The following is a 23,895-nucleotide window of genomic DNA, read 5'->3' on the forward strand; positions in this document are numbered from 1 at the left end:
ACTGAAAATCTCTGGATCTATTCCTGAGGATTTGTTGAGTGCATTACATAGCTGTGGAATGGCTGTGGCATGAGTTTTTCCTTCCATACATCTTTACATATTGTGAAATAACTCTCTGCCTTTTATGGTTTCTGCGCTTGCATTATCCCTGTAATATTCTACTTAAATGAGAGCTTTAATAGAATCTTGGTGTATCTGTCCTCAAAATGGCTAAATTAGTCTACTGGCTAATGGACAGATGATGTGCTCAAACCAAGTCATTTACTTTGCAGATAAGCCCAAGAGCTCACAGACTAAGGTATCTTGTCTGAATAGGATCCCTCCACTCAATGTCTAAAAGATTCAATAATAGATATACCTCAAAATTGGTGAATTCAGCTTTCACACTTCTATATACAGAAAGGGCAACAGCAGCTTGAGAATAAATGGCCTCTAAACCTTAGTAGTTTGGTGTTTAAAAAAGCAATAAACCTGTAAAGAATAGGTCAGAGCAAAGCTGGCCCTCACATGGCAGAGCTGAGAAGTTTCACAAATTTGGAGAAAGACATTTCTGATCAGAGACTAGGAACAATTTATTGGGAAGACAATACTGCTATCCTCACCATCCTTCCCTACAAGGGCTGGAAAACAATTGGAATGTTACTTAATATCACAGCTGGTCTCTATCCTATTAGGAAGAACATCATAGCTCACAGGTAGAGATCATGGTATGCATGCAAAATGAATACAGAGACATTGATTGGCGAAAATTCTGACTAAATTAATCATTGTGGGTGTTCCTTTAATTTATTTTTGTTGTTTAGTAGTTTAATCGTGTCCGACTCTTCGCGACCCCATGGACCAGAGCACGCCAGGCACTCCTGTCTTCCACTGCCTCCTGCTTACCACATGTCTATTGGCATGGCACACATCTGCACATCACACAGCTGTTTTCTGCCTGTCCCCTGACCCCACCCACAACAGTTTTTCCACCCTCTTTGAGGCTGGGAGGCAGAATAGCATTGTGAAATATTTGCTTATATCCTTCTGCCAATCTCCTCTACTTAATCTGCATTCAGTTTGCATGGGTTGCCTGTTATTCCGCTGAATATACTGCATACAACAGGAAAAAATATAGATTGGATGGATTATGCTGTGCCACATCTTTGAAATTTCTTGACATTCTAGCATAGGAAACATCAGTGTGCTGCTCTGTACTGATGTGCAAAATTCCCATGAGGGAAATATTGATGGTGATCTCATGCACATTGTTTGGTTTAAAATTCATGAAGCACATTGCTTTTCAGTCATGCTTCCTCCATGCATTATTTCTGCTTGATTCTGTAGACATATCCACACAACGCCCCAACCCACATCCTGCCATGGCTTCTTCTCAAAATAAAATTAATCTTATTCACCATCACATAGACACCTGGATGCTATTCTTTAATAGTGCCCCTTAATATTTGAGAAGAACTTGGTGAAACAGAGGTATTGGGTAAACTAGTGACAATTTTAGTGAGTATTAACAAAGAGATCTACAGCAACTCAGCCGTGTGGAAATGAGCCAAAGTAGGAGTTGGCTATTGATATGACCCGGCCAAATGTCCATTAGCAGTGTAAGGCCAGCCTGTCTCTGCCACAACCCATGGACATGTTACCTGCCTTCTGCTTGTTCTTATTTTCTGATCTACACAGCCACAAACTACAATCCAATGCCAATGTAGAGTTGGATGCAATCCATGCCAATATGGAGTTGGATGCAATCAGTATGCTGATGACACCCAGCAATGTTTCCCTTAGTCATCTGAGTCAGATGAAGCCATGCAGGTCAGAAATTGATGCCTGGCCACTGTAATGGACTGGATGAGGGACTGGATTGAGACTGAATATTTGACACAGGAACCTCCATCCAACAAACCTTGCTATTCGAAAACATGCACAGAACATAGTAGGCACTGGACGAAAAAACTGAAAATAAAAATGTTTTTGCTCTTGAGGCAAAACATCCAAATGGAGCTCCCTGCCTAGCCAGTAATAAACAATTGATAATTTGTTAACCTTTTAACAGTCCCCAAAAAAATCTTTCCCTGAGGGTTAGTTACTCTCCCTTTGTTTATTGCATCAAAACTTGTGGATCAGTGTATAGCACAGATCTGGAAGTCCACATGACTGGAGGCCAAGTGGGGGCAAGTCTTATACGTGTGCCACAGACTTCCTTAAAGCAGTATGGCCCATATTTCAGTGAGTATGTTCTAGCACGTTATTGTAGATAGCTGATTAAGAATCTCCCAAGGAGGTGAGCGAATGACCTTGTATCACATTTGGTGGAACAGTTAGTAGGCCTAGATCTCCAGACTTCATCAGAACATTCATATGAGGCATGGCTGTGAGAATCCAGGTGTGGGGCAGCAAGTTCTAATCTGAAGAAGGGTCAGTCACTATAATCTCATATCTTTTTGTTGGGTTTGGGAGCAGATAGAGTTTCCTTGATTTTAATTCTGTTCATGAGAATCTAATAGGGTGTCTAGTAGTTTCTGAATGAGTGAAGTCCTTTTATTCTTTTACTTTAGCAGTAAGTTGTAACCTAGTTTTATCCTTACTGGAAGCATTGAACACTGTTGATTATTGCAGTCTCTACCCACCACAATTGACCTTTTCCATTTTCAGATTGGGTACTGGTAGTTCAGTGAAGGCACACTACTGTCACTCTTCACTGAACTAATGCATTGATGAGGTAAGACAAAAATGGATGTCCAAATATATGGGGTGGTACTCAACTAAATAATTATGACTTCTTGGCCTTTTGGCTGAGATCAAGTGTAGTATCTGTTCTTATCAGTTTAACAATTATGTGACTGGAATGACTTCCTCTCCTCTCTCTGTACACCCCTTGATTCTGTTTTGGGGGTTCCCCTGACCCTCCAGAGCAGATGTAGGCATTGTGCTGGGCATGGAGAGAAGGGAGCATCCTGTTGCACAAGAAGAAGTTGTTCCGTTCATGCAATTATTTAGCTGGATATCACCCAAGAAGTGTCCATGAGGTTCTATTATTGAAACTCAGTAGGACACTTCCTAGGTTACTGACAGCATATTAATTTTCAAGGTGGCAGGGGAGACGAAACTGGAGGAAGAGTTTATGAAATGGTCATAGAGATAAATAGAAAGAGTGTGTGTATTAGAATGAAGATAAAATTGCTTAAGACAGTTTATTGGAAAACTCTGCCAACTGCCCAAGGATATTCAGCAGGTACTTTAGGATTAGGGTGTTCTGTCGGAAGCAGGCTGATGATGGCTCTTGGCCAGCTCCATAACTGTAACATTAAGATGGCTAAAAAGGAGAAGAAACCAATACAATTTCCTCAACCCATGTGTTTTTACCAAGAATGATAGAGAACCAGATGCTACCTTCTGAAAAGTGGCACTTCCAGAAATAGCATCTGTCCCTTTGGCAAAAATTTCAGGCGATTATGAAGCCACCCTTTGAATTGCCTCTGGGTTTGTATCTGGCACTCTGGTCAGAAAAACACTTGGTTGAACAGCCATTTATTCAGAGATCATTTTGAAAATACTCAACAGATTTACTTTATTGTTCTTATGTTGAAAAGCTCCCGCTTGAAATCTCAGCAATATCTGGTGTGTGTGTTAGGACTCTTTTCTGAGTCAATGCACGTGCCAAATGGGCCTTGAACCATTTTACTGTCTGGCAACTGAAGCCTTCTTTCAAGTTCACAAGCTCCTTTTCATATTGGTATTTGAACACCAATAGGGTTTGTCTCTGCTGCAGTGAAATAAACTCATTTTGTACTTTCAATAAGCTTTAATTAATTGAAAAACCATTTTTAATGCCTCCCATGTCAAGTCCTTGAGACAGTGTACAACAATAATAAAACACATCTCAAAATATTAAAATATACATAGGAAGAAAAAACAACTGAAAAACCAGTCTAGAATTAAAATCATAATCTATGGAGATTGAGTGCCAGCAAAGGCCCGGGAGAACAAATGTATTTTCAAGAGATGCCTAAGGATCATTAATGTAGCAAGAACATAGAGAAGGTGATTCCTTACTATGGGTTCCACTGCAGAAAAGGCCCTCCCTCTAGTCACTGCTAGATTCAACCATTTTGCAGGCAGTTTGGCCTTACCATCAGCCTAACAAAGACCAGCATCCTGAGTCAGGATGTCACCAGCACTCCACGCATCAACACTAGTGACCACACACTTGTGGTGGTGGACGATTTTGTCTGTCTGGGTTTCACCATAACCAGTAATCTCTCCATTGACACTGAGCTGGACAAGTATATTGGCAAGGCAGCTCTGGCAATGGCTTACCTCTCCAAAGGGTATGGGAGAATGTAATGCTAACGTCCAATAGCAAGACTACTAGGCTTGTGTGTTGAGCACACTGCTTTATGGAAGTGAGTCATGGGCAACTTACAATCATCAGAAGTGATCCCTCAACACCTTCCACATGCACTGCGTCAGAAAGGATTTGGTCATCACATAGCAGGAAAGAGTCTCAAACAAAGATGTGATCTCCCAAGCCCACATTCCCAATGTGTTTGCGTTTCTGTCTCAGCAATGTCTACACTGGCTTAGTCATGCTCACAGTATGGAAGATGGCAGGATCCTCAATGACTATAGGGAGCTGGCTTCAGGCACCAGGCCCATTGGCAGACCAACTCTGCAGTGCAAATATATGTCTGCAAACATTATATGAAGTCTGGCAACATCAACCCCGCCATATGAAATCCCTTGCAGATGACCATGGTGCCTGGAGACAGACAATCAGGTCATGCATCCATGGCAACAACCAGAGGAGGAATGGCCATTGGGAGGAGCGCAGAGAGAAGAAACACCATGGTGCATCTGCAGCGGCACAACTGGACACCTTCATCTGCCCCAGCTGCAACAAAACATGTTTTCCTGTCTCAATCTCTATAGCCACAGCTTCACCTTTGAAGGTGTACTCCTCCAGTGTCTCCAAGATGTCTCTGATGCCAACTCTAGCGGCCGATAATCATACTCCCATAGGTTGTGGAGTGACCCAGAGGACCTCAGCAGCTGATTGGCATGATTGTGTAGTGAAATACAGGAAAGAGTGCTTTTAGGTTAATCTGCCTTAACGTATTTTTTCATTTAATCTGCTTGGAGGTTGTTTTTACAATCAAGCGGTCTACAAATTTTATGAAATGAACACCATAAACAAAAGGTGTGAATATATGTAGAAGTCATGTTTTCTTCTTACTTCTTCTGCAGTGTTGGAAGACTAGAGGGTCTCATTAAAAACATTTGTTGAAGCAGCTCAGGAGATGTAGCATTTTGTTTTTTTGAGACAAAGTTGGAAAATGTATAGTATTCTTGCTAGCACCCTCCCTCCTCATTTGAGACATGGAAAATGAATGAGCCGAAAGGCCTATTTAGATATTGCTTTAGACTCAGTTGTGCCATTCCAGTAAAAGAAAGACTATTGTCTGATAACTGAACAACAACATGAGCAACAAAAGGTTATTACATTGTGGTGCAGATGTAAGAAATATGGGCATATGACAGGCAGAACGATAATATTTCCATGCTCCCAAAACTAATAGAAAAATCACTTTTTGAATGGTGTTGTCATTTACAACACCTTTTCATGTCTGTTGCGCTTACACCTAATGACATGAGTGTGTGGTTCGTCTATCTCCAGTGAAAATGCCTCCTGATTCTTTTCAAACATAATTTGTCTTTCTGTGTGTTTGGTGCAGTTTTGTTTGTTCTTTATAGAAGTTAATAAACAGAAAACCTGTGTGCATTTTCCTGATTAAACCCTAATGAACTTTTATATGCAAATTGCATGTGGGCTTTGGGCATTTGGCAGGTAGCCAGAGAAGCACTCAGTACTAAAAAGGATTGTTTTTTTTGTTGACCTGTAATAATGCAGAAGATTTTTCAGATGTTTGAACTGAAAGAAAAATAGAGGGGAAGTGATAGTATTAAACCGTAATTTTCTTTTAATTTAGGAGGATGGGAAAATCAATTTTCAGGCTGATCCCTTTGGATGTGTTGAATGTACACTTGGTCTTTCCTCTAGATCTGCCTTCCCCAACTTGGTGCCCTCCAGATGTTTTGGACTACAATCCCTATCATCTTCAGCTAGCACATGATGACTGGGGCTTATGGGAGTTGTAGTCAAAACCTCTGGAGGGGGAATCAGGTTGGCGAAGGATGTTTTAGGCATACCTTCCCCTCCTTGCTTCTAAGTTGCCTGCATACTGTAAAATCTTTCTAGAAGCTTCAAAAGATTTTTCCTGCTGTTGTCCAATGTTTGTGGGATTTTGTGGGGTGTATATCAGTCTTCAACAGTTAAAGTGGAAGGGGGCAATGCACTTTTTTTGATTCCTGTTTTCAGTACCGCTGAAGCGGATTGATTTATGTTTTTCTAACAAGGATAACTGCAATTTTTGTGTGGGAGAAAATCAACACAGTGCACCAAATCCTCAAGGTGCAGAGAAAGGTGAGCAGAGAGTTCAGCTGCTTGGCAGCAATCCTACATAATATATTTAAATATTCTCTGTCTTGCTAAGAGTTTTGCTGGTACTACACAACATATACATCCTCTGGAGCTACATACAATAATGTATTATTGATAGTTCTTATAACTTTACAGCTTGCCTCTAGGTAACTTTTTATGTACCATAACTGACAACATCCCACCCCGCCCCCCATCACTGTGATTGTAGCATATGTAGGAACATAGGAATCAGTCCATTAGTCTATCTAGCTCAGTATTGTCTACATTTGTTGCCAGCAGCTCTCAGAGATTTCAGACTGAGTTCTCTCCTCAGTCCCAGGTAGAGAAGCTAGTGATTGGACCTGGGACATTCTTCATACAGATGCTCTACCACCGAGCTGTTGCTCTTCCTCCTTCACAAGAGAATTAAACATGAACACAAGTCTTCTCTTCTTGCCTTTATTCTGTTGATCTTTCTCAACCTAATATGAAAACAAAACTCCAGTCTTAGCTGAAGTGGTGTGGCAATTTTAAGGGCCAATCCTTTCATATGAGATGCATATCTTTTATTTTCCCTCCAAAAAGAATCTGAAAGCAGAAGTATGATCTGAATTTTCTCAACTTGCTGAGCATTTAAAAATGCCATCTGTATCGCTGCAACAAAAATGCAATGCTAATTTATCATTGTTCAACTGGCTTTTCTAACGAGCAAATTTGACTGAACACAAACATCTGACAGATCTAGCCCTCTGAGCATCATATTAGTATTTATTTAGTTATTTAGTGAGGTGCTCAAGGCAGTCAACATCATGAATTTAAAAACAATAGCCAATATATAATATAAGCTATAGCAGCAGTTTTTACAATTCCAGCAGGAGCAGGTGACACAGGCATCATGTATGCTGAAATATATCATTTTCAGGTTGTGGCTGAAGATTAGAAGGGGGTTTTCTGTGTTAGCCGAAACTCTCAGAGCAGGGAGTCCCACATCTTTGATGCCACAACCAAGAATGTTCTTTCCCCTGTTCCAACCAGTTCTGACAACAGTGGAAGATGCAGAAGTGTCTCCTCAGCTCACACAGCTGTCCTGAGAAGATAGGCAGCATCATATGAGGAAATAGGCCCTTCAGGTATCCTGGTTCTGTTTTATTTAGGTCTTTAAAGGATCCAGAATATTAGCTGAAGCTAGTTTCCATTGATATTGATGAGATGGGAGTCATGACTAACTTGTCCCACTGATTTCAATAGAACCTAAGTTCAACTAACAAAACTTACCTGGGAGTAAGGGTCCATTGAACACAATATTATTTACACCTGAATATACATGTATATGACTCCACTGTCACTTGCTATGGCATTATTAATTTCTGAAGAGAATTGTATGTTAACACCTGGCAGAAATTACATATTTCATAAATACTCTAATGTCTTAGTGCTTGATGATCCAGACAAAATCAACAACCATTTACTGAACTCAGATTCAAACATACGGGTGGAAACCATAGGGGGGATTCAAGTTCTACTCAGAGAAGACTCATTGAAATTAACAAACCTGACTAATTTGGATCCATTAATCTCAATGTGTCCAATATATGTAAGACTTGGTTGGATGCAGCCTATGGCAAGTACTTCCTTTATTAGTTCTCGATGCCCCTGAAGGGCTCATGGGACAGCTTTTCCCTATGCACCCATCACACAGAGAAGATAGTGGGCAAAACCTTGCCCAGTATTTTGCTGCAATCTATGGGACACAGCAATCACCAGGCAAAGGCTTCCTGTGCTTATTGGCCATGGAATGGGGCTTCTACACATACTCGACAAATTTGGTGAATTTGAAAAGTGTTTCTTGTTTTGAATGCATATTTTGTACTACTTTAATAATGTGATTGTAATTTGCTGTAAATTCTTATTGTGAGCCCTCACCCCTGCCTGAGATATATTTGGATGAAGGGTGGGATATAAAAACATTAAATGAATAAACATCTTTCTTCATAATGTAACTAGTAGAAGGGAAAAGATTGGAGAATCAGGTTTGAGAAGTTGGTCTGGCATACCCTAAAGGCTTTACAAGTATTCAAATAACTAATACTGAATTTCATATTCTTAATAAAATGTATTTCCTATGAAGTGGATTCTTGAATTTTTCATGAGCTCATTATTTAAAGAAAGCTTATTTAAACATTAAACAACAATCTTGTCCAAACATCACTCCTCCATTAAGTTACAGTTTTAGATGTAGGTGAATCTGGATTAACTGGGATGTTACATGTGAACTCTTGGAGCTGTTTGTCTCTCAGTTCTTGACAAACACAAAAAGGCACCACTAATTTGGAAAGAAATATTGTTGGAAAATAACCGACAGCAAGAGGGCCAAGAATCATTAACAATCTGGTGCTTATTTTTGAACAGGTGTACAATTTCATTATCAAAGCCAATGGGCAATATCAATGCCAATTTTTGAGCAGCAAAATGTTGCTTGAGATACTGAGCCAATGAATAAATTTGTGCTATTTAAGCCAAACAATTTAGGCTAATCAAGAGAAGTCTACAGTTCTAGGGAAAATATTGTGGGCAATACATGTTATTAATGCCTTTCTACACAGGGAAGGGCTTTTGAAAGAACTGCACATACAAATTATTTTACTGGATTGTTTTGGGTGAGATGCAACAATACCCCTTCTTTCCTGCCCATGCAGTCCACTGAGTGCTGCAATCTGCTTTATGGGTGAGGGCAGGGGAGAAATGGTAACTCCAATTTGTGCAACCAGAAGTCCGTTGCACAATAAGGACACCACCTCTGGATGCCACCATGTATTTTTAATTCTGAAATTAATTTCTGGAATTATTTACCAAAGTCCAGAGACTCATACATGCAGCAGTGGCTTGTGCAAGAGTGGCAACAAACACAGGTTTGCACATTCCTACTTGCGCAATAGTGTGATCCCTGATGAATGGGTTTCTAATGAAAGAGAAGTGCAGCATCTTGTCTGTGCCCTAATCTAATACAGATGTGTTCATAAAGTGCTTTAGGGTGGCAAAAAATGTCAGCATGAGGTGACTTTTCCTTGTCATTCTTTCATGATTTAGGTTTTGCATGCTTATATTCCTGCCTTCATTTATTTAGATGCACAGTCAATCCCATTCCAAAGGCTCAGATTGAGTAATAGATTCATATCTATAGCTGTCAAATAGTTGATTTTTAAATTATTCTTCATGCTGTGATTAAAAATAAAGCTGACAATATACAGACACATTTCCAAGAAAACATTATAGGAGTCTGATAGTGAAAAATCGCATCGTGCTGATATTTATCGATGTAAATTATTCTATGATCACAGCAGAATCCTTTTTATCTTGGATGGTTCAAACTCACGTTTCACCCAGAGAGATGTGGACAGTAAAAGAAAAGAAAAAGAAAACAAGAACATTACTGTTGCTGCACTGAAGCACACCTGTGCATTGCAAGTTTTGTATTAGAGATGCATCCTTTGGGAAATTAGACAATTAATTTTGACCTCAAAGGAGAGACCTACATGAAGACTGCTGACTAGGACTCTATGCACACATGAAGGTACTATCCACAGAGAGATATTGGATAGAATATTTACATTAAACAATCAGGGCTTAATCCACAGACTTGATGCTGATTGGACACTGTGCAGCACACCACAGAACTGCCAAGGGCAGCCACCATGAACCATGCATGGTGCAGACAGAAACAAGCTTCTACATCTGTACTGATCTGCACACATGAAAACATGCTAATAGGAACAGGCTAGCTGCAGTCAATAACTACAAACTATGGAGTTTATGAGGCTGAGGCTAATTTTTGCTATATACTTGAAAATCAATCCAGCGGTTGGATGGCCATCTGTCAAGGATGCTTTAGCTGAGATTCCTGCATTTCAAGGGGTTGAACTCAATGACCCCTAGGATCCCTTCCAACTCTACAATTCTATGATTCTATGACAATATAGGAAATCATATTGTTGCTTTCAGCACTCTCTGCATCCAATAATTCACTTGAACAAGGAAAAAAATCCAAATCAAGCTACTTATTAATGAATAAGAAAGTCATGAAAAATTGGGCATACATTAGTCACAACTTAATCCTTAGATATGAAGTTTCCCACGCTTGCTCTAAGGTCTACTTAGAATTAAATCCCATTGAGTTCAATGTAACTTACCCTCAATAAGTATAGGACTGAAGACTTATGCCTGCAATCCAAAAGTTTCCTTGAATTAAAAAACGATTAACTTCAAAGTGAGGCGGTGTAAGTTTGAACAGCAGATGCTAGTAAACTAAGGAAATGTAAAATTGAGCAATTAATGCTTTTAACTAGCAGCACAATAACTCTGCCTCTGTGCTGAAACATACATCATCAACAACTGATAGGCTCAAATACAGCCTACACAAGTAACGGCAAAGTAAATCAGGAACAGTAGTTGCTGAATTGCTCATATCATCAACAATTCCTTTGAAATATGTTATTTCTACCAACAATTACTGAACTTTTTGCTGAGAAGTTTCAGCAATATAATAGCTGCATTGTTAACGGATGATTAACAGTCTGTGATGACTGCTTTACTGGGGACAGCATTTTTAAATCATATGCTGTGTAAGATATGCAAGACTATTACTGGTTTGATGAAAATGTCAAAGCAGTAGACTCTGTAATAATATATAATTTCAGAGATATTGCCAGTACACAAAATAAGATCAAATGACCTGCATTCCGAAACAGAATGCAATGGAAAATAAACACGGGAAAAAAACCTTGGCTATTGATGTGATCCAGACCCTGCTTTTTCACCAGGACCTCCTGATCCCCTGACATGGGATCACATATTTGTTTAGTCCTGCCGCACTGAAGATGCACCACTTCTATATAGCTCCATATTATATGAGATTAGCAACCAGTAGACACATTGCCTTCTGTGCATGAGGTTCTCTTGATCAACCTTGCATCAGAAGGAAATAGACAGAGGTAGGATGGAAGCACAAGAGAAGTATGGAAAACACAGGTTGCTTAGAAAATAAGGGCTGGAAGCAGCAAGTAGCCTTGACATGAAGTGTGGGATATTCCTGGACTGCAGCTCACTACAATAGATGTGCAGGTCTCCTTTGAGGCTACCTTTCAGCTCTTGAAGCAATTGTGGGAGAGGTCCAGGCAGATGAAGATGCCTGGTCACACTGGTGCAAGTGTACCATGCTGCGGCGAGACTCCTTACGGGATCCGTGCCACAGGATCACATTCACGCGGTGCTATACCAGCTGCACTGGCTCCTGGTGAAGTACAGGATCAGGTTTAAGGTGCTGCTTTTAACTTTTAAAGCCCTATACAGCCTAGGACCCTCGTACCTATGGGACCACCTCTCCACAGAGGACCTTATGGTCTTCACACAAAAACACCTTGAAGGTCCCGGGCCACAGAGAGGTTAGGCTGGCTCAACGAGAGCCAGGGCTTTTTCGGCTGTGGCCCCGATCTGGTGGAGCGCTCTGTCACAAGAGACTAGGGCCCTGCGGGACTTGACATCTTTCTGCAGGGCCTGCAAGACAGAGCTGTTCTACCAGGCCTTTGGCCAAGGCACAGTCTGACCCCCTCCTTTGGCGATCCTCATAGAACTCTGGCCCAGTGGTTGCCATTTGATTTTGAATTGATTTTAGAATACTGATTTTAGAATGCTGTGTTACTTTTATTGCTGTTAGCCGCTCTGAGCCCGGCTTCAGCTGGCGGGGGCGGGATATTAATAATAATAATAATAATAATTATTATTATTATTATTATTATTATTACTACTACCACCATGGCATTTCTTCTGTCTGTGCTCCCCCCCAAAAAAAAGAAAGAAGAAACGCCATGGTACTCCTGCTGCACCAGCACAACCAGACACCTTGGGTACTAGCTCCTATGCTCTTGTAAAGCAGGGCATCTGATTTTCACCATCCCCATGCTCTATGAAAAGCTGCTTGTGGGGGATCCTCCAGGATAGTATAGGATACGAAGCAGAGGAGAACAGAATGTTGGGGAAAATAAGCAAAAATCATAAGCCCTGCCTTTCGGAAATGGAAGTTCTTTCCAACAGTCCAAAGATACTGTTGGAATACAGTGGATTGTTAACCTCCAGGCCCTTACTTTGCATTCCTGGAAGCTGCCGCAAAAGGGATGCTGTGTGGTTGTGAAAATCTCTCTCAGGGTTTACTGAAATGAGGATAGTTTGTCAAAGGCACCCTATTTTGAGCAGGATCCACATAGCAACCAAACAGCCTTCTCTTGGCTGCATATGCACCATACATTTAAAGCATTGCCCCCTTCACCCGAATCCCAAGAACTGTAGTTTACCCCGCACAGAACCACAATTTCCAGTACTCTTAACAAATTACCATTCCCAGGATTCATGGTGTGTTTGTTTTAAATGTGTTTTAAATGTATGGTGTGTGCTCAGTTTCAGATGATGTGTGAGTTTTGTGATATTTCAGATATCTAAAAAAGGCCCAAGATCAAAATTTTCTCAGACTTATCTTGCATTTAATTGCTTTAAAAGCTGGCCAATTGGTGCTTGCCTCTTAAACTTCTCCACTTCTCAAATTAAATCCATCACAGAACCTATCACAAATGTGCTCTGTTATTATTACATGTGCTTTGCTTGAACGAACATAATCCATGATTCTTAGATGGAAGCAAGTCTTTTTATTACATATTTGCATATAAATTACTATTATAAAATATTATCCTTATATAAGTTTTTTTTTTCTTTTATGGAAAACTATTGCTATCAGTATTCAATTACTGTGCTTCCTGTGCTATTAGCACGCTGTACAGTGACTTGATTAGTCATATAAACTGCAAATGTTTCTAAAATGATAACTGTTAAAAGGAAGTGTGCACCCTAACAGGAAAAAAGAGTTACTTTTTCCATTTGAAATTAATTTTAAAGTTGCTATATTTTTAAGAAAACATCATTAGAGGCCTTCCATTTTTTCATGGTTCATGTAATTTTAAGGAAAAAATATCTAGTAATTTCTAAAGCCCCCCCCCCTTTTAAAATACATAAGGAACCACTGAAAAGTTGTTTTGCTTGTAAAGTTTGCTTGCTAGAAATATGCATGGGATATGAGAGTTTGGCTGCAACTACATAACTCCTGGAAGAACAGCCAAGTCACCCAAGTTCTTGCAAACCTTTTCCCATTCACTTCAATAGAAACAAGAACTCTGTCGACACAAAGGCACTGAAGTGACTACAGAAGTTCTCTTATGCCAGAAATCCATGTGTGCATCAGCACATACTCTAAATTCGGGCACGGTCCCTTTAGCTGAGAGTTTTACGTCATTCTACACAAGCAGCAGTCACATGGCAAAATATTTCTTCAGTGAGGAATGGGTGCAAGGCTGTATTATGTTTGGACACTGCCCTATCATGGGATTGGAGGGACTGCACATGAGAGAACTAGTATGGCAGGGAAACGAACATGTCTAGGCTAGGCTACAAAATTATTTGTAGGTGACCATGATCTCCCATAGTAGTGATCAGCACAGAACAGCAGAGTTCATTCCCAATACACACAAAGACATTACAAGTGATGGCAACATGGCTTATTGTCATAAGAAGAGTCAGGGCCGGCCCACCCATGAGGTCACCATGAGGTGACCACTTCAGGCGGCAGGGTCCACCTGACCAGTAGAGCCTGATGTCACTCTTACTCCCCGCCCTCTTGTTGAGAGTCCTTGGCGGGGAGCAGGACACCATTTTGGGATATGTTTCAGGTTTCAAAATGTCTTTGGCAGGCCCTCAGAAGTCTCATTTCATGCCCAATAAACATAGGCTGCCTTTGTCAGGTGGTCCTGTAGCCCATAGATTGCAGCAAATTACTGGGCAGCCTGCCCATATCCTGTCTGCATGGGCCCATGGGGAAAAGTTGTCCCATGAGCCCTTGCACAGGGAGAGGAGAGGAAAGCTTATATAAGGCTGCTTCCCCTGGAGCTCAGGGCCATTTTGCCCCAAGAGCTTCCTGCCTGCCCACCCTCGAATTAGAGCTTTCACCGAGCAATTTTGGGTCACTGGTCGACAGGGTTGAAAATAATTTTTCTCTCTCAACCTGATTGGCAATTGGTTGGTCCCCCCCCCCCTTCCCTTAGTGAAATTATGGCTTTTCTTTATTAGGCAGAAGAGCACTGTTTGTATGAGGGTGGAAATGGCATTGGGCAGGATCAACAAGCTATAGGCCCCCCCTCAATAGGGGTCTGAGCGAAGGATTGATCATGGCACCCCAAGCTTGGGTAGGGGTATCTGCCTGGTTGGAAGCTGCACCCTAGTCGTCCAGTGAGACCTTGCTTGCTTGGCTTGCACCACAGCAAGGTTCAACACTGGCCGACTCCCATGGAACAGGTTTGCAGCGGTCCAAACCTGATAGATCCATTCTATCAACATGGGACTTGTGGAATGATGAACTGATCCTGGACACAATGCCATGCCAACCCTTACCATAAGATTTGGCCTGATTTTATCCCTTCACCGTTGTACAGTCTGGTTATTTTGCTGCACTCATAGGTCACATAATGTGCCTGCCTGGGCAAGAGTTCTGCAAGATAAAGCCAAAGCCTCTCTACTCCAACAAACTGTTCTCATAGTGGCCAACCAAGAGAAGCCTGCAAGCAGAACGTGAGAGCAACAGCAATCCTGTAGTTCCAAGCCGCTGGCTTTTAGTGGCATGGTGTCTCTGACCATAGATACAGAAGGGAGACATCAATAGCTAGTATCATTTTTTTTTTAAGATGAGGATTTCATATTTCAAGTTTTGCCACAGACTGGCCTCAAATCACCCCAAATAATTAAACTACTGGTTTGCAGGAGACTATAATTTGAGTCCAGAATATATGCCTTAGAAGTGTAAAAAGCCTGTTGAAGATGAGAAATTGCTGAAAGCGAAGATGGATGGAGTCATTGGAATTTCTGTTTTTATGTTAATATGTTGTTGTTTTATTTGTACTGACTGGGTTGCCCATCTGACTGGGTTGCTCCAGCCACTCAGGGCAGCTTCCAGCATATACAAAAACATAATAAAACATAATATACTGGTTGACAGTAAAAATCAAAACTGAGTTTAACCATCTCTTGCACATTTTACTTAGGGATTTATTTATTTATTACTTCTGTTATTACTACTACATCTAAGAAATTATTAAAAGTTGTGGTCGTTATTCTATATTAATCATTAAAATGATGAATGAAGAGAGATTTTTGTGTCTTACACCTTTCCCAAACAGCTGAGTGAAGATGTCCACTTTGATTCCCATAAAGCAGGAGACTTTCACAGCGGGTGCTATTAGAAACTCATTCATTGGGAGGCCATAAAGGAAAGAAAATTTCACAAATGATCTTTTATGACCACATGAAAAGAACAGATGGCAGAAACTAGATGTGCCCTCAAAGATACAGCTGAAGGTGCACGACAACCGCTCGGATTCAGGTTGTGAAGTAAACAATGTTTCAGTCATGGGAAATAACTTGTCCTTAGAAAATGAGAGTTTAAAAAAAGGAAAATAAAACTGAATCGCTTTCATTTGCGGCAGCAGCTGCACAGCCTAATCAAAGTTAACAATACTAATTATTATATGTAAATGGGAACTGCAGCAAAATATCAAAGAATTGCTAGGGTAATGCGAATAGCACCATCAGATGGTTTTCCCTCACCACGCTAAAATGGGATGGGGTATGTGGAAAAGGTCATAAGGAATAGACCTGATTCACACATGAAAAGTCAATACAGTGGTACCTCGGGTTACAGACGCTTCAGGTTACAGACTCTGCTAACCTAGAAATAGTACCTCGGGTTAAGAACTTTGCTTCAGGATGAGAACAGAAATCGTGCTCCGGAGGTGCGGCGGCAGCGGGAGGCCCCATTAGCTAAAGTGGTGCTTCAGGTTAAGAACAGTTTCAGGTTAAGAATGGACCTCCAGAATGAATTAAGTTCTTAACCCGAGGTACCACTGTATTTGAGTTGGGAAAGGGAGGTAGCTTGGTGGCCGAGCCTCTGCCTTGCATGCAGCAGGTTCCAGGTTCAATTCCCGGCATCTCCAGAAAGGGTTGGGAATGTCCCTGAATAAAACCGTCCTGCCAAACAGCCAACATCGAGCCAGATAGACTAATGGCTTGACTCAGTAGAAGGCCTATTGTCCTATGATCACAGTCTCAAGCAAAAAATGCAAAAACCAGAAAGCATCCACACTTCTAAAATAAACCCACATAACATGTCTCAAGATGCTGAAAATAGATTTTATTCTCAGAGCAGTCCACTGAATTTCAGCCAATGCTTGCTTAAAGGCCTTCCCTCAGGAGTTAAACTGAAAGACAGCCTGTGGAGATTTCTTAGATAGAAACCGCCCATCAATATTAATGGGAGTTAATGTTAATGGGAGATATATTTAACAGATACATTTAAGCACATTCTTTTTTGTGTTGGGGTACCGTCTCAAGCAGCTATTTGCAGATGCAAAAGAGCCATTACCGGAAACAATGCGGTTCACATTAATTTCCACTTCAGATAATAATCTGAACTGGGACACCCACTTCTTCCTTGTCTAGTGCCTGGAATAGTTGCAAGGACAGTACCATAGGCTCAAAGCATTCTTGGACATATAGGTTCCAGGGAACCTGAGTTTTTGTATTAACTGGGGCACGCTGGGAAAACAAAATTTCCCAGGGACCCAGGCACTTTTTAGCATTGTGAATTTAGTGTTCTAGGCACCAAGGTGCAAATAAGAAGGGTGGGTTCCAGTTCCTCTTCTAAACTGAGATGAAGGGAATTCATTGATCCATTTAAAATATATGATTCATATAGCATATCATTTCTGGGGTTTGTGCCACTTGGAAGCAAATGTCGCTAAATGCTTTGCACTACTGGAATGACAATATCCGCAGAAGCGAGCCGAAGATGAAAGCTGGGAATGTTGGCTTGCAATAAAAGACTAACATAAAATCTAACATTGTAGAACAAAATGTAAAATAAACTGAGGCAGTACATAACTTGGAGTTATCACCCCTCCAAAAACAGCTGTTAAGTGCTGAGAGAATGATGTTTTCCTTTGGATGCTACTAGAGGGCAAGATTGTGTAAGCTTCTTTGCTTGCGCCTGCTACTCTAATTGTATAATTCTCTTGGTATAATGCATTTTTACTAACAGCAACTGCTAATGCATCAAGGTAACTAGGCAACACGTCCGTCTTCTGTCATTTCACATCCCACCACTTTGAAGGCTGTCACATGCTTCTCTGATTCACATACGCTGACATCCTTCCCTTTCTGACTTCTCACAGATTCCTTCTTGTTTCAGAGATACCTTATTGACTTGCATTAAAGAAGAGGCTTGGGGAGTCATTTAGGCTATGTGGGGACATCTCTCTCTCTCTCTCTCATCAAAGGTGTACCTGTGCAATAATTTCAAACATTACTGTTTCCTGTCCCACATATTTCTTTTTGCTGTTTTCCTACCACTCATACAACAATCAGAAAGCTGAGATCATACTTAATTTTTTCTATTTCCTGGCTTTCAAGGAAGCTGACCTGTGCATGCACACGAAAGCTCATACCAATAACAAACTTAGTTGGTCTCTAAGGTGCTACTGGAAGGAATTCTTTTATTTTTTATTTTGTTTTGACTATGGCAGACAAACACGGCTACCTACCTGTAACCAGAGTGCATAAAAGCTAATAATAAAAACAGCAATCATAAAAAACTTTTAAAATTGCAGTGCAAAGTCAAAACAGTAAAGGATTAAAAATTAAAATGTCAGTGCTGCAATACCAGACATGTCTACTCAGAAGTATTTCCTATTGAGAACAGGTAAGTATGTATGTGGGACGCAGGTGGCGCTGTGGGTTAAAGCCTCAGCGCCTAGGACTTGCCGATCGAAAGGTCGGCGGTTCGAATCCCTGCAGTGGGGTGCGCTCCCGCTGCTCAGTCCCAGCGCCTGCCAACCTAGCAGTTCGAAAGCACCTCCGGGTGCAAGTAAATAAATAGGGACCGCTTACCAGCGGGAAGGTAAACGGCGTTTCCGTGTGCGGCTCTGGCTTGCCAGAGCAGCGATGTCACGCTGGCCACGTGACCCGGAAGTGTCTCCGGACAGCGCTGGCCCCTGGCCTCTTAAGTGAGATGGGCGCACAACCCCAGAGTCTGTCAAGACTGGCCCGTACGGGCAGGGGTACCTTTACCTTTACCTTTAAGTATGTATAGGGTTGCAGCCATAGCTATCCTGCCTATAAACCAAGCAAAATTAACACATCAGCTTTGCAAACACTGAAAAAGAATTGGTTGGCAGGCTGTCTTAGGGAAAGTATTCCTTAGAAATAACCTTTCAGAAAAGCTTGGGGGTTTTATCCATTCTTAGTTATTCTCAATGTAGGCCCATTGGAATGAATAGGCATGACCAACTTAGGCCCATTAATTTCAATTGGTCTACTCTAAGTAATAGTTGATTTCAGATTGTGGTAGGTTTATTTAAATATACTTGGACCATGGTCAAAACTATCACCTTACACCATGTTCAGAGACTAACTGGTAAATTCATTTGTGGTGCTGTGATGGTTCCTCCAGTTAGTAACTTCATTGGTGCTGGACTGCTGTGTGCAAGGTGATTGTGTCATCAGGATAGTATAGGAGTAAAAGATCCATTTCCGTGTGCTGCTCTGGTTTCGCCAGAAGCAGCTTAGTCATGCTGGCCACATGACCCGGAAAAACTGTCTACGGACAAACGTCAGCTCCCTCGGCCAGTAAAGTGAGATGAGCGCCACAACCCCTGAGTCATTCACGACTGGATTTAATTGTACTTTACCTTTTTAAAAGATCCCAAGCCTAAAAACCCAAGCCTGAAATCTTTCTGCTTAAAGTCCCTGACACGTGATGAATGGAAGGAATTTTATCTCTAGGCAAAAAGGCTGGTCTGGAGGTTTCTGCCTCCTTCACAGCAATTGTCACAACTCTGGTGGTTAAGGCACTGGGTACGATCCATAGTAATTTACTGGAAGTGGGGAGTTGTATGGTTTTGCCTTCCCCTTCCAGAAAATTGGGTTATCCCATTGATTAAAGGAATCCTAGGGGAGGTGTTTTCATCCACAAGCCTGGATGGGGGCTAAGGGCTGTAGCACACCCACAAGGGGGCAATTCTGATGGGCTGTTCCTACTTGATGTAAGTCATAGGGTACACCTATCCCAGAATTGATCATCTGATCAGCAGGCAGCAAGTAAGCTGACTGAACGGGAAATCACGCAATGCCTGAGCCAAATGTACTTACATCTGTGATCAATAAAGTTGTGGCCTGATTTGATCCAAGAATGTAGCCCTCTGTTTCTTTATCACGTATGCAAGGCACTAGTGTCAGGCTCACTGTGCCTGAGCAAGCAAGGGAAAAGAGATGTTGCTGGAGCTTGTTATTGCAAGCAAATTCTTGGAATGTAACTGAAGGAAGAAAACCACAAGGTTAGTTGAAGATGATAAGCTGAGTAACAGCCTGACTAAATTCCTTATCTATAGCTGCTTAAACGGACCATGCAGCACTATAACTTGCGTGAAACCTGTTTGATCAGGGCAATCAGCCTAGCAGCGAGACACTCTGTGGAATTTTTCTCTCAAGCAATATATTGCTACTCAATAAAGTGATCTTTGACAGATCTTTGAACCCTAAAATAAGTCTGAAGACTGTTTCTCTTCCCCACCCCCACATTAAGACTCTTGATTAGATAATGCCCATGGCATCTATAATAGCAACATCCTTTATTCTTAAAACTTTTGTGGTTGCTTCTAACAATTTTTAAGAAAATAATCTTCCAACAGTGACTGCTTTTCTGTCATTTCAAATAAGAGCTTACAAGGTTTACTTAAACTGGGAAAACAAGAAAGACAATTTCTTCCCCATCTTCAGTGCTCCATCACCTAGAACAGTTTGTGCTTTAAGATTTTCCTTACAGGATGTATATTTTTGAGCACATCAGCCACAACAAGAGGTGAATGGGATTTACCCTTGGAAGATCTATGCTCATTCATAGAATCATGGAATTGGAAGGACTATGAGTGTGATCTAGCCCACACCCCCCCTCTGCAATGCAGGGATCTTTTGCCCAACATGAGGCTTGAAATCATGACTCTGAGATTAAGAGTCTTATGCTCTACTGACTGAGCAAAGAACATAGACAATTTGAACAGTTAGGGCCAGGTCTTGAGCTACTGGAATGTTAAAAAGGGGGACTCCCACTGCCTAAAGACTACAACTGGAGGTTGGCTTTGACATCTGAGAAATATAGCTTTGGACCCAAGCTACAGGTTTGGATCTGAAGAACATAGACTGGAACAAAAATAACTATTGGTGCCATTCTGCAAACACTTTGTTGACATAACACTACAAGGAAAGTTCTAGAGCAGTTCCCAAGAAATTGCAGAACATCATTCATCGATGGGCAAGCCTACTGTGGGACCGATGTGGCTGGAAGATGTGGCCGATTCTTCTTTCTATTTTGCTATGCCTGCCACAAGCTGTTGTAGTGGAAGGGTCTGAGGATCGAGTCCACTGAAAGCTTGGCAGGGCTTTGGATCTGAAACCTGCCTTTTTGTGAATGGAGACTCTTTCCAGGAGTGGAAAGGCAACTTTGGAACAAACAGTCGAGAAGGAAAGAAAAAGAAGAAACACAATATCTTGACAGATGTTATAAATTAGTAGATGCACATTTTTCAGCCTAACTGCACAGCAGGTTTACAAGACAGAGCGAACAAAATAACAGAAACATATAAAGGAACTACTAATATGCCTACCAAAATATTTATTTTCATGTATTTGCAGCTTCACAAAAGTCTAATATATCCTCAGGAAAACTAATACTTCCTGCCCACTTACAAATCACTTTTGAATATTTTAGGGGCTCCATTCCAGTTACTTTATTATGCCATAGGTGTGGAAGCAAAGAGTACACAATTAGCTCTTTAATATTGATATAGTTTTAAAAGCTTTTATACAAAAGTATGTATTTAAAAGAAAAGTTGCTTCAATCTTATCACAGTCTGGGATTTCACTGACCACAATGGAAATTACTTCTAGGTAGACATGCATAAGATTTCACTGTTAATTTGGCTGATGTATGATAATTGCAAAAATGATTATTCTTATTTTACAAAAATGTTACCTCTCAAGATACAGAGAACATCTGTCTATGAAAATACAAAGAAATAATCAAGACGACAAAAGGTGTACGTTAACCATGTTGGTAATATTTCGTACATATTCCAGTTGCCCCCTTGGGTGAGGTTAAGGTAAGTGATACCTCACTGCAACATTAATTCTGAATTATTTGGTTACATTTCAGAAAAAAAGTAATTAAAATTTAATATACAATCTCAAAGTTCATTCACAAGACTTCATTACATCTAATTTTTATTTTAATTATTTTTGTTGCATGAAGGACTTGGGCAGCAGGCCACAGAATATTTCCCTACATTTCTGTATGAGACAGCTCAAGCAATAAAAATTGGGGGCATTTTGTCATTAAACGTGTCAATACTTTAGCAATGAGGTGGAATAGTGACCTTTTAATGATGTCCGGTTCTTAGGTTACCCAGAATAATTGTATTCATATTTCCTTTTTGAACAAGATTATAAAAAATGGCCACTTTTAATTATAATAAAATAATGAAGCTATTTGCATTAAAATAATGAACTTTTGTGAATTCTTGAACCTTCCTTTTTTTCTTTCTCTTTTGTATGCTTCTTAAATTTGGTTGTGATGCAAATGTACATATCAACTGGCAGTGGTGATAAAATGCACGGATGTTTTCATCTATCTGCTGTGGAAGACCATGGGTGATGATGTTCAGCCTTTATTTGCGAACTTGTCGTTAGCTGGTTTATGGAGACAAATACTAGATTCTAGGAAAAGATTGATATTCAGCAGTGCCTCCTGTTGCCCTCCACATTCATTTACTGTAGGTATGGGGAATCGATGGCTCACCAGATTATTTGGACTCCAACTCCTATCAGCCCCAGCCAGCATGGCGGCCAGCAGTCTGGGATGAGTTGTAGTCCATCAACATGGAGGGCCACAGATCCCCTGTCACTGCAGAGGAAACAGCACCCTACTCACTCTAAGGGCCAGAATGGTGTGTGTGTGTGTGTGAGAGAGAGAGAGAGAGAGAGAGAGAGAGAGGCATTGCACCACTCCTTCACTTGTCCTTTAAGAAGAGGCCAGAGATAATGTGTTTGAACGTATAGCAGTGATGTGATGCAGTTTTTCTCCTCCGCTGTTCTCCATTCTGTCTCATTTGGGGTTTATTTTTTTGACTGGGCAGTAGAACAGATAATGTCATCACGGCAAGATGAGAAGGTGACGAGAAAGAAGGAGGCCAGGTGGTTTGGGGAAAGTGTCGCGAACCCACCAGCTTCGGTGTTGTCAGGAGGAATTATCAGTTCAATGAGGAGATGGATTGTGGGTAAAACTTCTCTCCTTTCCTGTCTCTGAAGGTTTCTGTTAATGAAAGAGAAGGAACAAAATAATGTCTATGTGTTGAATATCATTCTTGGCTCTTTACTTTGAACTAGAACGTGCGCACTGGAAAAAATAAAGTATGAAGCAGAGTCTCTGCTTCTGAAGCAAAAACCCACATTATGCTTTGCACTGGAGTGGACAGTTCATTCTGCTGTTAGCTTATTTAGATAACTATAATTTTAGAGTTATGAAAATATATCCTGCAAAAAATATCCACTTGAGCCACAGCGACAACTTAATTGAAGGAGTTTGAGCAGATTCATCTCCTATTGACCTCACTCTTGGTAGAATATTTATGTCCCCTGCATAACCGTTCACTGTCTGAACCACATCTGCATATGCAAAAATATAAATAAATGAATAAAACCAGTACTTTCTCTTTCCTTTCCCTTTTTTTTCTGCCATGACCCTGAGTTGAAGGAAGACTAACACTCCAGGGATCACTTCCAAAAAATAAATAAATGCTTGGTTATTATACAAATGTCAGGGCAGTTGGCAGAACAGCACCCTAAAGGGAAAAATGAGAAGGCAAGGTTTTCAGGATGATTTATGGTCTGTGTCCTTTCTGAAGTGAGATAAAATGCCTAGGGAGATATGCAACCCACTTGCTGACCTTGCTGAGATATGTCAGAACAGCAACAGGCTCATGAAGCAAACTCTCAAATGGCAAAAGAGTAACTTATTTATGATTTTTGTCAACCTTCTTTAATACTAAACAATGGATAAGCAATGATACCATCCTTGCTTACCAGCACAGGCTGGGGAGGTAGCTAAGGCTTCCCCCCTCTCTCTTTCATACCCACCCACCCACACCCACCCACCTATAAAGAAAAGTTATCTCCCACTTGAAACTTGGCTTCTCAATATAACATCTGGTCAGCCTCTCCACAGCCTA

The 23,895-nt window shown here is 40.9% G+C and overlaps 1 protein-coding gene and 1 long non-coding RNA gene across 3 annotated transcripts in view; both read right to left on the bottom strand.

Annotated features, from left to right (window-relative positions):
* The window catches only part of LOC307219674, a 586,866-nt gene that overhangs the window by 374,240 nt on the left and 188,731 nt on the right, over window positions 1-23,895 (bottom strand). The window lies entirely within an intron of this gene.
* Window positions 21,268-23,895, bottom strand: part of CCDC102B (coiled-coil domain containing 102B) — an 87,654-nt gene continuing 85,026 nt past the window's right edge. For both annotated transcript variants that reach the window (XM_079982966.1, XM_079982965.1), the window contains one exon: window positions 21,268-22,979. In XM_079982966.1, the coding sequence (XP_079839092.1) occupies window positions 22,923-22,979 (57 nt within the window). In that variant the 3' untranslated portion in view covers window positions 21,268-22,922. The remainder of the gene's footprint in view (window positions 22,980-23,895) is intronic.

This window comes from Podarcis cretensis, assembly GCF_951804945.1.
Source record: "Podarcis cretensis genome assembly, chromosome: 7".
NCBI classification, from domain to species: Eukaryota; Metazoa; Chordata; class Lepidosauria; order Squamata; family Lacertidae; genus Podarcis; species Podarcis cretensis.